The sequence below is a fragment of the Pan troglodytes genome, chromosome 12, assembly GCF_028858775.2.
Source record: "Pan troglodytes isolate AG18354 chromosome 12, NHGRI_mPanTro3-v2.0_pri, whole genome shotgun sequence".
Classification (NCBI taxonomy): Eukaryota; Metazoa; Chordata; class Mammalia; order Primates; family Hominidae; genus Pan; species Pan troglodytes.
This window is the reverse complement of record NC_072410.2, coordinates 26,736,423-26,751,044: the sequence shown is the minus strand read 5'-3', so window position 1 is coordinate 26,751,044 and position 14,622 is coordinate 26,736,423. Positions and strand designations below refer to the sequence as shown.

Here is a 14,622-nt window from a genome sequence, read left to right as displayed (position 1 = left end):
AGCTGGATCATCCTGTCACTCACTCATTTCATAACACTTAGCACTTGCACACCAGGAATTAAGCTAGGTCTAATTTTGGTCTTTGCCCTTAAGGATCCCGGTGTGTTGCTGTAAGGACCCAGTGAACACTGTTGAGCCCAGGAGCGAGGTGACTAATCCGTGAGTCAGGTGCTCTAAATATACAGTAAAGGGCCATTTAATTTTCGCACCAACCTTAAAAGAGAAGGACTTTTGTCATCATGTTTGCCAGATGAGGAAGCTGAGGCTCAGGGGGGTTCGGAACCTTGCCGGACCGAGTTGGCAGGAGACGAGACGAGGCTCTAAGCCCTACTCCCAGAGCTCTTTCTCCCCCATCAAGCTGCGTCCACGCGGTTAGGAAGCATCGCTTGGGCCCTGGGGGATGGGCAGCGGCAAAGGAGAGCTTTTTCCTGTCCGCTCGGGGAAGAGCGCCCAGGGGAAAGGGGTTGTGGGTCCCGGCACGCGGCACTACGCTCCCCGTCCCCCGCCTCGTCTTTCTTCTGCTCGGCCCGTGGGGCTTCCGCCGCCCTGGGCTTGCAGCTGGGACTCATTTCCAGATCGGTCGAAGGCAGGTCTTCCTTCTACGGACCGGTAGCTCAGAGGAAGGACCGGCGGCAACCGCTGCCCTGTCCGAAAGTGCGTCTCCTTTTTCATTCCGAAATGAAATTCGTAGTTGGTTAAAACGGGGCTTGCCAGCACGATTTACAAACAAGACGAGCGCTCGCTGCAATCACATGAGGAGAAAAGGAAAGGACTAATTCATAATGCGGTCACTAGAGCCTCGATGTGCCCAGGGGAGCGCCCGCCGAGCGCCAGCGAGCGCATCGCGGACGCTTTAGGGAGTGTGGCCCCTCCGCAGGCGCGTGCACAGGCTCGCATTCTGGAGGGCAGCGCATCTCAGCCGTGCGCCCGGTCCTTGCCACCCCAAACTCCGGCAGCGAACAACGCGTCCTGGGGGCGGCCCCGCGGCTGCTCTTGGAGGCGGCGGAAAAGGCGCGTCCGCGGCTTGGGGGACGGAGGCGGGGTCGGGGGCGAAGGGAGGCGGCTCCTGGGGCCCAGAAAGCTGGCGAGGATGAGGAACCTCCCCCCACCTCCACTCCCAGCTCTCCGAACCGTGAAGACACTGCCCCGGCGCAAAGCGTCTCTAGCCGTCCTAGGCGCACCTGTTTCTGTAGAAAACGTGTTTTGTGCTCACGAGGCACACGAGGGAGGGCTTTGGGCACACAGCCCATTCATACGCTGGACACTGCATGTTTATTTTTGTGAAAAGAATACCTCCTTATTGCTAGACACCTGCAATCAATCCCTTCACCCTCAGAAGATCACTGTAAACATTTAGGGATCCACCCTTTGAAACTTTTCCGAGGCATATGATGCACAGACACACACACATAATGGGAGTAAGCCATAGCATGTTCTTTTTTTTTTTTTTTTTTTCTTTTTTTGAGACGGAGTTTTATTCTGTTGCCCAGGCTGGAGTGCAGTGGTGCGATCTCAGCTCACTGCAACCTCCACCTCCCGGATTCAAGCGATTCTCCTGCCTCAGCCTCCTGAGTAGCTGGGATCACAGGCATGCACCACCACGCCCAGCTAATTTTTTTTTTTTTTTTTTTTTTTTTTGTATTTTTAGTAGAGACGGGGTTTCACCGTGCTGGCCAGGCTGGTAGCTGGGATCACAGGCATGCACCGCCACACCCAGCTAATTTTTTTTTTTTTTTTTTTTTTTGTATTTTTAGTAGAGACGGGGTTTCACCATGCTGGCCAGGCTGGTCTCGAACTCCTGACCTCAGGTGATCTGCCTGCCTCGGCCTCCCAGAGTGCTGGGATTACAGGCGTGAGCCATCGTGCCCGTCCAGCAACCACTTTTAAAACAAATCCTTAACCATGAACACACATTTTTAAGCATATGGTTTTACAGATGCTGGTGAAAATGGGGAGAAAAGGGAACTCTGATATGCTGTTGGGTAAACTAGCACAGCTGCTATGGAGAATAACATGGAGGTTCCTCAGAAAACTACAAGTAGAACTACTCACATGATCTAGCAATCCCATTACTTAAAATCTATCCAAAGGAAAGGAAATCATTATATCAAAGAGACATCTGCACCCTCATGTTTATAGCTGCACTATTCAGAATAGCCAATATGGAATTGACCTATGTGTCCAACAATAGATGAATGAATAAGGAAAACGTGGTATATGTACACAATGGAATGCTATTCGGCCATAAAAAAAAAACGAAATCCTGTCATTCGCAGCAACTTGGATGGAATTGGAGGATATTAAGTGAAATAAGCCAGGCACAGAAAGATAAACACCACATGTTCTCAGTCACATGTGGAACCTAGAAAAAGTTGATGTAATAGAAGTAAAAGGTAGAACAGAGGATGCTAGAGGCTGGGAAGGGGAGGGGAAGGTGGTGATAGGGAGGGATTTGTTAAAGGATTCAAGATTATAGCCAGATGGGAGGATAAGTACTAGGGTTTCACACCACTGTAGGTTGACTACAGTTAACAATAATAGACCAGGCATGGTGGCTCATGCCTGTAATCCCAGCACTTTGGGAGGCCAAGGTGGGCAGATTGCTTGAGCTCAGGAGCTCGAGAACATGGTGAAACCCCCACTCTACTAAAATACAAAAAAAATGCCGGGCTTGGTGGTGTGTGCCTGTAATCCCAGCTATTTGGGAGGCTGAGGCAGGAAAACTGCTTGACCCAGGAGGTGGAGGTTGCAGTGAGCTGAGATGGTGCCACTGCACTCCAGCCTGGGTGACAGAGCAAGACTCCGTCACACACACACACAAAATAATAATAGTAATAATATATAGTTTCGAATAGCTAGAGGGAGGATTGAACCTTCCCAACACAAAGAAATGATAAATGTTTGAGATGATGGATATGCTAATTACCCTAATCTGAAATTATACATTGTATGTATGAAACATGACTGTGCACCCTATGAATATGTACAATTATTATTTGTTAATTAAAATAATACAACTTTAAAACACATGGTCTTAAACATTATCGTTTTTGCACACTCTGAAGCATATATTTTGCATCCTGACATCATGTCATAAATGAAAAGATAAGAGACTTTCATTATTACTGCTCCAAATGCATGAATGCTCAATAACCTGTGATCTATTTTTCATAATTCACATTTATAAAAAGTAACTTTGGAACTTCAGTCATTGTCAGCTAGCAGACAGTTTTTCCTGCTCCACAATTAAATAAGTCAGTATTCTTGGAAGTATTGTACAAGTTGTTTGGGAGCTCCCTACACATTGCCACTGGATAAGAAGACCTGAAACCCAGCCGTGTGTGATGGCTTACACATATAATCCCAGCACTTTGGGAGGCCGAGGCGGGCAGATCACCTGAGGTCAGGAGTTCGAGACCAGCATGGCCAACATGGTGAAACCCCGTCTTTACTAAAAATACAAAAATTAGCTGGACATGGTGGCATACACCTGTGGTCCCAGCTACTCAGTAGGCTGAGGCAGGAGAATCACTGGAACCTGGGGCGGATAGGCTGCAGTGAGCTGAGATGGTGCCACTACACTCCAGCCGGGGTGACAGAGCGAAACTCTTTCTCAAAAACAAACAAACAAATAAAAACCCTGAAACCTGTCTTTCAGCAGAGGGATTTTAGTGAGTTAGTATCAAGGGGTCATCACTTCCTTTTCTTCTTGGATAGCTGACACAAGACAGGAAGACTAAGGGCTCTTTCTGATATCTGAAGATCCCTTTCAGGAAACCCATTCTGTTGTGTTTCTTAAGGTGTGATAAAGCTTGTCCAGCCTCCACACCGTATAAAGTTCTCCTTTATACACCCATGTATCAGCAGAGCTGCCCTGTAGGTAGGATTCTTACTCCCACGTGGCCAGTGAGTAGCAAGCAAGGCCCCAAGTAAGGTCTTTGGGTGCTGTCTGTTCTTTCATGAGAGTCACTTTGATATGAGAAAGGGGTTGGGGAAAGATGCCTGAGTCTGGGCGTGGGCTGGGAGGGAAGCACATTTAGGGTGCTGAAACCACATCTTATTTCGTGTGCCATTTTGCTCAGGGCCAGCCCGAAGTGAGAATGGCTTTTCTCGGTCAATACCTAGTTTTGCCACCATCATCCTTACACCCGAATCCTAGTAAGTCTGTTCTCCACTGAACTGAGCTGAGTGCAGCTGACAGCAGGCACGGCGGTGCCCCATTTACCACCCCAGGGAGGCCGAGCAGCGGCGAGTGTGTGGCCACGGCCCCTCCACTCTCCCAGCAAACCCACGGGGGCCTCGGTGCGGACAGAGACCCGGTGTGGGGAGGCCGCTGCCCCTGCACGCTGGGCCACGGGGGTTTGGGCGGGGAGGAGCTTGTACTGGGTGGGCGGGGAGGAGCCCGGACGGCGGGAGCGGCCGCGGCGCGCCGGCGCCCTCGGAGCCGGGTGCTGGGGGTCGTAGGGGCCCACCGCGCTCAGCCAGACGTTCAGACGCTCGGACAAACATGGTCTATAACCCAGGAAAGGGGAGCAGGGCCACTCCCGCGGGCGGCCCCAGCGATGAACCGTACGCCCCCACCCTGCCGGGAAAAAGGCAGTGGCGGTCAGGCCGCGCTGTCTCTTTAAGATCGTGTTCCTACTAACACTGACGGTGAGTAACCTGGCCCTGGGTCCCGGGAGACATCCCGAGGTGGGATGGGCCCTTGGCCTCCTACGGATGGGCGGGTGAGAGTACAAATCTCTGGGCGTGGAATTTGGGGAAGTTATGAATGGGGGGAGGGTCGGGTTCCGATTTGAGCCAAAGCCCCCAGGTACCTTGTACATTTTAACAGGGCTCTTGGAGAGGGCGGGGAGACGAAGCAAGGCCAAGTTCCAAAGGGAGGAGAGTCCCAGCTGGCTTCAGCGTCCACACGGCATAGTCCTTCATGAATGTTGGTAAGCGCGGTAGCTTGTGAATTAGGGTGAGTGGCAGAAACTCGGGCTTCACGGGTGGGTGGGGAGGCAGTGGAACTGACCACTGCCGGCTGTCAGGTAGGCCTTGGGCACCTGGTTCTGCAGACAGTTTTCTGAACTAAGAAGTGAAGCTAGCCTGCCCACACACGGGGTATCCACTAGCCCCTTAGGAGCAGAGAGGGCACCGTAGCAAGCAGCTGGCGGCACTGTGCCTCTCTTGCGCTCCCTGGGCAGAGAGGGAGAGGCTGAGTGATGAGGCTCACTTCATATTGGGTGAGCAGAATGAAGACTGTGAAGTCACAGAGGAAGTGGAATGCTACAACTGGCTGCCGGGGCAGAGGAAAGGTGTCACCCAGGCAGGCTCAGGGCTTTCTGGCTATAAAAGGGAGCCTCTGGGATCAGCAGGGCATATCTGGTGCCCATGGTTGACTGATGAGTCGGGTGAGGCCACCCTACCACAAGGGTCCCCCTCCCCATCCTACACAGGAATGAAAACAGTCCCATGTACACTTTCTGGAAGCCTAAATACCACCCACACCATGTGGAAGGAAAGCAGGAGAGAGACTGAGTGGCACATCCTTTCGCCCTCTTTTCTCTCGAACCTCCTCCCAGGCCGACCACCCTTGCTGTGTCCAAGCCAAGCTCTGTGGGCTTTCTGTTCCTCCTGAGTAGCTGATTTTCAGAATTTGGGGTACCAGGGCTCTGGGGAATGTGAGCTAGAGAGCAGATAAGTCTGGAAGATGACCACTGACTCCTACTCTCCTACTTCCCCAGATGCAGAGGCCTCCATGGCTGTGATAAGCCTGCTGTTCTTGGCAGTGATGTATGTTGTTCACCACCCTCTGATGGTCAGTGATCGGATGGACCTGGACACATTAGCCAGGAGTCGGCAGCTGGAGAAGCGAATGAGTGAGGAGATGCGCCTGCTAGAGATGGAGTTTGAAGAGAGAAAGCGAGCCGCTGAGCAGAGGCAGAAGGCAGAGAACTTCTGGACAGGAGATACATCCAGTGACCAGTTAGTGCTGGGGAAGAAAGACATGGGGTGGCCGTTCCAGGCCGATGGCCAGGAAGGGCCTCTGGGCTGGATGCTGGGAAACCTGTGGAACACTGGCCTCTTTTGCCTTTTTCTCGTCTTTGAGCTCCTGCGACAGAACATGCAGCATGAACCGGCCTTTGATTCCAGCAGTGAGGAGGAGGAGGAGGAAGTCCATGTTGTCCCTGTCACCTCTTACAACTGGCTTACTGACTTCCCCTCCCAGGAGGCCCTGGACTCCTTTTACAAACACTATGTCCAAAATGCCATCCGTGACCTGCCCTGCACCTGTGAGTTTGTGGAGAGTTTTGTGGATGATCTCATTGAGGCCTGTCGGGTGCTCAGCCGCCAAGAGGCTCACCCACAATTGGAAGACTGCCTGGGCATCGGGGCTGCCTTTGAGAAATGGGGAACCCTCCATGAGACCCAGAAATTTGATATCCTGGTGCCCATTGTCCCCCCACAGGGCACCATGTTTGTCCTGGAGATGAGGGACCCAGCCCTGGGCCGCCGCTGTGGCTGTGTGCTGGTGGAGTCAGAATGTGTGTGCAAGCGTGAGAAACTCCTAGGGGACGTGCTGTGCCTGGTGCACCACCACAGGGACCCCTCGGCAGTCTTGGGGAAGTGTAGTAGCTCCATCAAGGCAGCTCTCTGCACCGGCTTCCACCTAGACGTGTGCAAGACTGTGCAGTGGTTCCGGAACATGATGGGCAATGCCTGGGCCCTTGTGGCCCACAAGTATGACTTTAAACTCAGTCTCCCACCGTCTACCACCTCCTGCAAGCTCCGGCTGGACTATCCCTCAGGCCGCTTTCTCTCAATCCACTTGGTCCTGGGGGTGCAACGAGAAGACACCTTGGTCTACCTGGTGAGTCAGGCTCCTGACCAGGAGCAGCTCACCAGTGTGGACTGGCCTGAGTCCTTTGTGGCCTGTGAGCACCTGTTCCTGAAGCTGGTGGGGCGCTTTGCCCCCGAGAACACCTGTCACCTCAAGTGCCTCCAGATCATTTTAAGTCTCCGGCAGCATCAGAGCTTACCCCATGGAGCATCCCGCCCCATCCTCACTTCTTACCATTTTAAAACAGCTCTCATGCACCTCTTGCTACGGCTGCCCCTCACGGACTGGGCCCACAACATGCTCTCTCAGCGGCTCCAGGACATTCTCTGGTTCTTGGGCCGTGGCCTCCAGCAAAGGTCCCTCCATCATTTCCTCATTGGTAACACTTTTCTGCCCCTGACCATCCCGATCCCTAAGACATTTAGGAATGCTAAGCCGGTCAATCTCTTCCAACACCTGGTGCTCAACCCCAAGGCACATTCACAGGCAGTGGAAGAGTTCCAAAACCTTCTGACCCAGGTGAAAACTCTGCCTCATGCCCCACTGGCTGCAGCACCTTGATGTAAAGACCATTTAAAAAAAAACAGAGGAAGGTATTTCTAATTCCTTGGGCTACAAAAGTGTTTACTTTTCAGATATATCAGTGGTATATGTGACCTTCACCTTGCCAGTGGGGACTATGATGAGACACCTTAAGGAGTGTGTGAGGTGGTCATGAGGATGGGCATAATGACCCTGCAGGGCCTAGTCAAGGATGGGTCATCTGAGGTTTTCTTCTGCTAACTTTCATCATGACCCAAAGAAGGTCCAGGGAAACGGATGTTATGGGAGGATCTTGCTGCTAAGGAGGTGAGATCCAGAGGGTCACTGTGAAGTTGCGTTTTTGTATCAACACTCGAAGTGAGAGAACCAGAGAATACCTTCATTCCAGCTTATTCCTTTTTGTGATTGACTTCCAGTATGTTCCTTGTGAATTGGTTTCCTTGTTGAACTGTTAGCTTAATTCTCATCCGAGCTGGTGGCACTCCATTTTATCCCAAATACTGTGATGGGCAACTTCTCATAATTTACAATCTAATTTTTCAAACCTTCACTATTTTGAAAATATAACCAAGGCCGGTTGCGGTGGCTCACGCCTGTTAATCCCAGCACTTTGGGGGGCCGAGGTGGGTGTATCGCCTGAGTTCAGGAGTTCAAGACCACCCCGGGCAACATGGTGAAACGCCGTCTCTGCTAAAATACAAAAAATTAGCCGGGCATGGTGGCGCGCACCTGTAGTCCCAGCTACTTGGGAGGCTGAGGCACGAGAATCACTTAAGCCCCAGTGGTGGAGGTTGCAGTGAGCCGAGATCGCACCACTACACTTCAGCTTGGACTACAGAGTGAGAATCTGTCTCAAAAAAAAAAAAAAATTATATATATATAACCAAGATGTTTACATTCCATTTTCTTAACTTAGACCTATTTTCATATGACAATAGAGTTGTTTTTACGCATCTGAAAAAACTACCTAATTTATTTGCATTGATTCACAAATATTAAGTCAATAGTAACCTGTCTCATAATTGAGATAATGTATTTACCATAATAATGAAATGGTTAACATCTGATGACCTTTTTAGTGCCTGGAGGCAACATTATAAAGGCCTTCACAAGGACAATCTTTTTGGGGGCTCTGAGATGAATAATTACTTTGTTGCTTGTGGGGAGCCACTTGTTAAGTGTAAAGAAGGTTTAGCTGCCATGTTTAGCTGTGCTTTTTCTGTCTGGCCATGCCTCCTTTGTATTTTTTTTTTTTTTTTTTTTTCAAAAATGACAAAGGGATTACTTGAACTGTGTTTGTGGTTTTGAAAGAGAGGTCATCACAATCCAGGCTCACTGCCAGGTTTGTATAGGAAAGGATTGGGAAACAGTCCAACTCTAAAATTGTGATTCTAGAGATATAATTGGTGTATTTTTCCCTTTTTTCAAAACCATGGGATGCTGAGGAGGAGTGTTAAGAAATGCAACTATAGTTATGGGTGTGATTGTTTTGGAAACGCCAATGCTGTTCTATCTGCACTGCCAAGAAGATCTGCTGGGGAGGGTAACCTGTCCCCACTGAACTTGACCTCAGCAGGGATCAGATGCTGGCCCTTATAGGCTGCAGTCATAGAATACACACCCTCTCCTCCAGCAAAAATAAATTAAAAATGTCCCAAAGCCAGGTGCAGTGGCTCACACCTGTAATCCCAGCACTCTGGGAGGCTGAGGTGGGAAGATCACTTGAGCCCAGGAGTTCAAGACCAGCCTGGGCAACATGTCGCAATCCTGTCTCTACAAAAAATTAGCTGGGCATGGTGGCATACACCTGTGATCCCTGCTACTCTGGAGGTTGAGGCGGAAAGACTGCTTGAGCCCAGGAGGTCAGGGCTGTAGTGAGCTATGATAGTGTCACTGTGCTCCAGCGACCCTGGGCAAAAAAGTGAGACCGTGTCTCAAAAAAAAAAAAAAAAAAAAAAGGTTCCCAGAAGCTGATGCCAGTCAATCGTTGGGGCTTCCAGTGCACAATAGCTACTGTGTTCCTATGTTGCCTGCATCTGTCAGGTACCGCTTTCAATGCAAGATGCAATCATGGTTGCTTCCCTGCTGATGGGATTTTGGTGTTTTAGCAACATTCACATACTTTTTGTTTAGAAAATTATTTGCTGATGTTTTAAGTTAAAGTCAATAAAGGAGGCTATTTTCTGTATACATTGGAATCTATGCAGTAACACACTCAGCAGATCAGCATTCTCACATGCCTGTTCCCAAGAAGTTCATGTTACCCTGATAGCTCCATTCAGTATATCCTGGTATTTCTCAATGTACTTGGAACTAGTCTGCCTTGTGGTTTCCAAGTGGCATGGCCAGTAGCCAGAAAAGAATAAGCAACATCTAGGTGATTAATTTTCATGGTGCCCAAACCAAAATATCAGCCAAATTAGAAGATCTTAGTGGTTGCAAACAATGTGCATAAACTCTAAAAGTCTTCTCAGGTAGAAAGAAGGTGGTATGATTTCTAGGAGTGCATGGTTGTTTCTAGTCTAATAGATAAAAAAGAAAATAAAGGCCAGGCGTGTTGGCTCATGCCTGTAATCCCAGCACTTTGGGAGGCCGAGGTGGGCAGATCACTTGAGGTCAAGAGTTTGAAATCACCTGGCCAACATGGCGGAACTGCGTCTCTACTAAAAATTTAAAGAAATTTGCCGGGTGTGGTGGCACACGCCTGTCATCCCAGCTACTCAGGAGGCTGAGGCAGGAGAATCACTTGAACCCTGGAGGCAGAGGTTGCAGTGAGCTGAGATCGTGCCACTGCACTCCAGCCTGGGTGACAGAGCGAGACTCTGTCGCAAAAAAAAAAAAAAGAAAAAAGAAAAAAGAAAAAGAAAGAAAAAGAAAACATAAAGTTATGAGAGTGGGCAGATGATTACAAAGGGAGCAGTCAGCAAAACTTGGGTGGAGCAGAGGGTGCAAGAAAGAGTATTAAAAAAAAGAAAAAACACACAAACAAGTAGTAATGGAAAGAACAGACCTGTAGTGCTCTGGGAATACTTTTACAATTAAAGAGGAAACCTCTCCAGATAGGAAACTAAGCTTTATTCTAAAACAAAACCTGGCTAGCCCCCAGGATACAACAGCAGTTATAGTAATGGGAATGCTTAATGTTCACTGAGTTTGCCAGTGTTCAGGACACTGTTCTGATGGCTTTACATCTGGTAACTCATTTAATCTTCATACTATAACCCCATGAAGTGAGCCCTTCATCCCCTCCATTTTACATGTGAGGAAACTGAGACGCAGAAAGGGTATGCAACTTCCCCAAGGTCATGTAGCTAGTGGCAGAGCCTGGAAGAAACTATCTGCCATTGCAACCTTTCAGCTTGGTCTTGGAAATAAAACAAGATGTAAGGGTTAAAGGGCTTTGAGAAGCAAAAAGCACTATATTTTAAAAGATGGTATGTTAGTGTTTAGAAATTCTAGAAGACAGAAATTGTTGGTTCTTAGCCCAGTCTTAAGGAGGTCAGGAATTTCATATCACATGCAAACATTAAAGGCATTTGCGCCGGGCGCAGTGGCTCACGCCTGTAATCTCAACACTTTGGGAGGCTGAGGTGGGCAGATCACCTGAGGTTGGAAGTTCGAGACTAGCCTGACCAACATGGAGAAGCCTTGTCTCTACTAAAAATACAAAATTAGCTGGGCATGATGGTGCATGCCTGTAATCCCAGCTACTTGGGAGGCTGAGGCAGGAGAATCACTTGAACCCAGGAGGCAGAGGCTGTGGTGAGCCGAGATGGCGCCATTACACTCCAACCTGGGCAATAAGAGTAAAACTCCGTCTCAAAAAAAAAAAAAGAAAGAAAAAAAAGGCATTTGCTTGGAGGCCAAAACGAACGCAAAGCCATTTCAACTATATGCCTACTAAGTCCCAGTGACTTGATGGTTTCTATCACAGACTACATCATTATATAAGCCAGCTGCAGGCTGGAAAGTCAGGGCAAATTTGAAGCCAAAAGATTGCTTGTTCAGGTAGCCAATGGATAACACTATTGTTTCTCACCTAAACTAAGGCAGTTTCCCATTTATTTGGGGGAAGTAGAATCTCCATGAAGAGTAAAATGGGGTGGGGAAGGAAGACGACACCAGCTCTGCTTTTCTGGCAGCCTAGGATTAGTGGAGGAACCTTAACTACTTTACTTTTGCACAAACAGAGGTATTGAGCTTTGTACACCACTGATATCAGTGATAAATCATTCACTCTTCTTTATTTATTTATTATTATTATTTTTTGAGATGGAGTCTTGCTCTGTTGCCCAGGCTGGAGTGCAGTAGCACAATCTCGGCTCACTGCAAGCTCCACCTCCCAGGTTCATGCCATTCTCCTGCCTCAGCCTCCCGAGTAACTGGGACTACAAGCACCCGCCACCATGCCAGGCAAATTTTTTTTTTTTTTTTTGTATTTTTAGTAGAGACAGGGTTTCACTGTGTTAGCCAGGATGGTCTCGATCTCCTGACCTTGTGATCTGCCCACTTCGGCCTCCCGAAGTGCTGGGATTACAGGCTTGAGCCACCGTGCCCGGCCAAATCATTCACTCTTTTGGCACCCTTCATAGTCCTAAAAACAAAACAAAGATGGCATTCAGAGCAGGAGGTGAAAGACCTGCCCGCATAAGGCAGCCCTGGCCCAGAGAGACACTGGGCATGGAGCTGGCTTTGCCTTCCTGCACATGAAGCTGGAAGCAGCTCAGGTGGCTCCATTATTCCCACAGAACAGCCTCAAGGCTCACCTAGTGGGTCTCTTAGTAGCTTTCCTCCCCCAGGGCTTCCATGCTGTTCTTCAGAGGCTCCTGATTCAGTGTATCACCTAACCTTGCTGCTCTTATGTACACATGGAATCCAGAGGATCACACTTGTCCCAGTGTCCTCCCTCAGATGCATTCAGCAGAGAGAACAAGTGAGGGAGATGACAGGGACCCCAGCATATACTGAGCAAGTCAAGTGCGGGGATGGTGCCTTCCCCATTTTATAGACGGGGAAGAAAATGGGGCCCAGAGAGGTAAACGTGCCCAACCCAGGATTTAAAATTGTCTTCCAGATGTACTCATTGAATACATATTTAAGTACTTGCTATGTCCAGGGCCAGCACCAGGCCATGGGAAAACCATAGTGAACAGATATGGCTTCATCCTCATGTAGGAGACAGACATGAAATAGTCACCCTAGTGCATGGAAAATTGCAGCTGTGACAAGTTCTCCTGAAGCCTCCAGTATGGAGAGTTGTGTGTATCAGGGAAGGTCTCCTTGAGGAACCTGAGGGGAGTAGAAACCTAACTGGAGCTACGGGGGTGAAGATGGGGATGAAGAGGATCCTAGCTAGAGGAGTGTGTGTGTGCAGAGGCCTGGGGGTAGGAGCAGGTGTGATGAGAGGAATCTGAAAAAAGGCCAGGGCAGCTGGAGGGCAGGGAGCAAGGGGAGCAAGGTCCCTGAGGAGGCTGGAGAGGCTGCAGGGGTGGGGAGGCAGGCAGGAAGACCCTTCCAGGGCCTTGTAGGACGCTTAGAGGTTCCCAGGGTGGTGGAACCCCTGAAGTGTTATACTTCCGGGAGGAAGTGGTGGGGGACAAGTGGGAGTGACAGCTCAGATTTGGACTCCGCATACACTACTCAGGGCCTGAGGCGGGGCCAGAGCAGGCCAGTGAGAAGGTAATGTGGATGGAAGGAGAAAGGCAGGATTGGCAATTTTTAGGAGGTGAAAATAGCTTGCTTGATGATGGATTGTGTGGGGAGAGAAAGGGAGGGAATCCCCCAGGATGACTCCTGGGTGCTGATTTGGGTTCTTGGGTGGCTGATGGTATCATTTGCTGAGATAAACAGTGTCAACCTGTTTTCTCTAACCCACACAGCCTTACGCTGAAGATTTGAAGGTGGTCACTAGAAGAACAAGTTTATACGAACAACAGATAGGCTTAAAAAGTGGTTTTCAGCCAGGCGCAGTGGCTCATGCCTATAATCCTAACACTTCGAGAGGCCAAGGCGGGTGGATCACCTGAGGTCAGGAGTTCGAGACCAGCCTGACCAACATGGTGAAACCCCATCTCTACTAAAAATACAAAAATTAGCTGGGTGTGGTGGCGGGCGCCTGTAATCCCAGCTATTCAGGAGGCTGAGGCAGGAGAATCGCTTGAACTTCGGAGGTGGAGGTTGCAGTGAGCTGAGATCGTGCCGTTGCACTCCAGCCTGGGCAACAAAGCAAGACTCTGTCTCAAAAAAAAAAAAAAAAGTGGTTTTCAACAAAGGGTGGCACTTTTTGATTGCCAAAATGAGCGACAGCACTGATGGCATTTAGTGGGCAAATGGTGTTACGGGGGCTTAAGAGCCCACAAAGAGGGCAAACATCCTATCATGCCAAGGATTGTTTCACCCTGAATGCCAACAGTGCCCTTGAAGAGAAACACTATAAAAGATGCCAGATATGAGAGTTACAAGAAATTCTAGGATGTGCTGGGGATATTCCAGGGAATCACCCTGGCCTTTACTCCCATAATTCAATCCTTAGGGTTAGATGAAACTGAGGGGACAGATGGCATTTTATGCTTATTTCGCTTTTTCGACCTTTATTTATTTTTTGAAGGGTGGGGGGTGTTCACAGGAAGCTATTCACAAGAATCTGAATAAAACGATGGCCTTCATCTTACACTATATTAAATGTACATTTTGTACTATATTTAATGTATATATAGCATTTCTGCATCAGTTCTTCCCCACCTGGACCGCTCCTCATTCCCACGTAGGCTCCCGCTCCCCTCCGTCCCTCTTCCCGGAGGTTTTCAGCGTTTTGCTGCCCACACAGCACAGATCTCTAAGGGAAATAAACCTCGTTTTCTCGATCATCTGCCTCCCCATTATAAAGTAAATTCCACGGGCTGAGCGCGGTGGCTCACGCCTGTAATCCCAGCACTTCGGGAGGCCGAGGTGGGCGGATCACCTGAGGTCAGGAGTTCGAGACCAGCCTGGCCAACATGGTGAAACCCCGTCTCTACTAAAAACACAAAAATTGGCCAGGCGTGGTGGCAGGCGCCTGTAATCCCAGCTACTCGGGAGGCTGAGGCAGGAGAATCGCTTTAACCCAGGAGGCGGAGGTTGCAGTGAGCCAAGATCGCGCCACTGCACCCCAGTCTGGGGGACAAGAGCTAGACTTCGTCCCAAAAAAAAAAAAAAAAGAAAGTAAATTCCACGAAAGACGGGCCTTGCTCACCCTGCTCGACGCTGGGTTCCCA

General features: G+C 49.3%; 2 protein-coding genes across 9 annotated transcripts in view; one reads left to right on the top strand and one right to left on the bottom strand.

Annotated features, from left to right (window-relative positions):
* Nucleotides 1-5,183, bottom strand: part of SNRNP200 (small nuclear ribonucleoprotein U5 subunit 200) — a 51,400-nt gene extending 46,217 nt beyond the window's left edge. For 2 of the 5 annotated variants that reach the window (XR_010149341.1, XM_063789608.1), the window contains exon 1: nt 214-971. The gene's annotated coding sequence lies outside the window, so the exon portion shown is untranslated. Of the gene's footprint in view, nt 1-213; nt 1,000-4,817 lie in introns of those variants that run through there. The other 3 variants (XM_001147672.5, XM_063789607.1, XM_054678615.2) reach the window with 3 other exon arrangements.
* Nucleotides 4,385-9,557, top strand: ITPRIPL1 (ITPRIP like 1). 4 transcript variants are annotated; one of them, XM_063789611.1, is made up of 3 exons: nt 4,393-4,653; nt 4,835-4,937; nt 5,730-9,557. In XM_063789611.1, exons 2-3 carry the CDS (start codon nt 4,928-4,930, stop codon nt 7,385-7,387), a joined length of 1,668 nt encoding a protein of 555 aa, XP_063645681.1. In that variant the 5' UTR covers nt 4,393-4,653; nt 4,835-4,927; the 3' UTR covers nt 7,388-9,557. The 4 variants fall into 4 exon arrangements, with proteins under 4 accessions (XP_003339068.1, XP_063645681.1, XP_063645682.1 ...); XM_063789612.1 differs by having other exon boundaries at nt 4,405-4,653; nt 4,835-4,963; XM_003339020.7 differs by lacking the exon at nt 4,835-4,937 and having other exon boundaries at nt 4,385-4,653.
* Nucleotides 9,558-14,622: the final 5,065 nt, after the last annotated feature.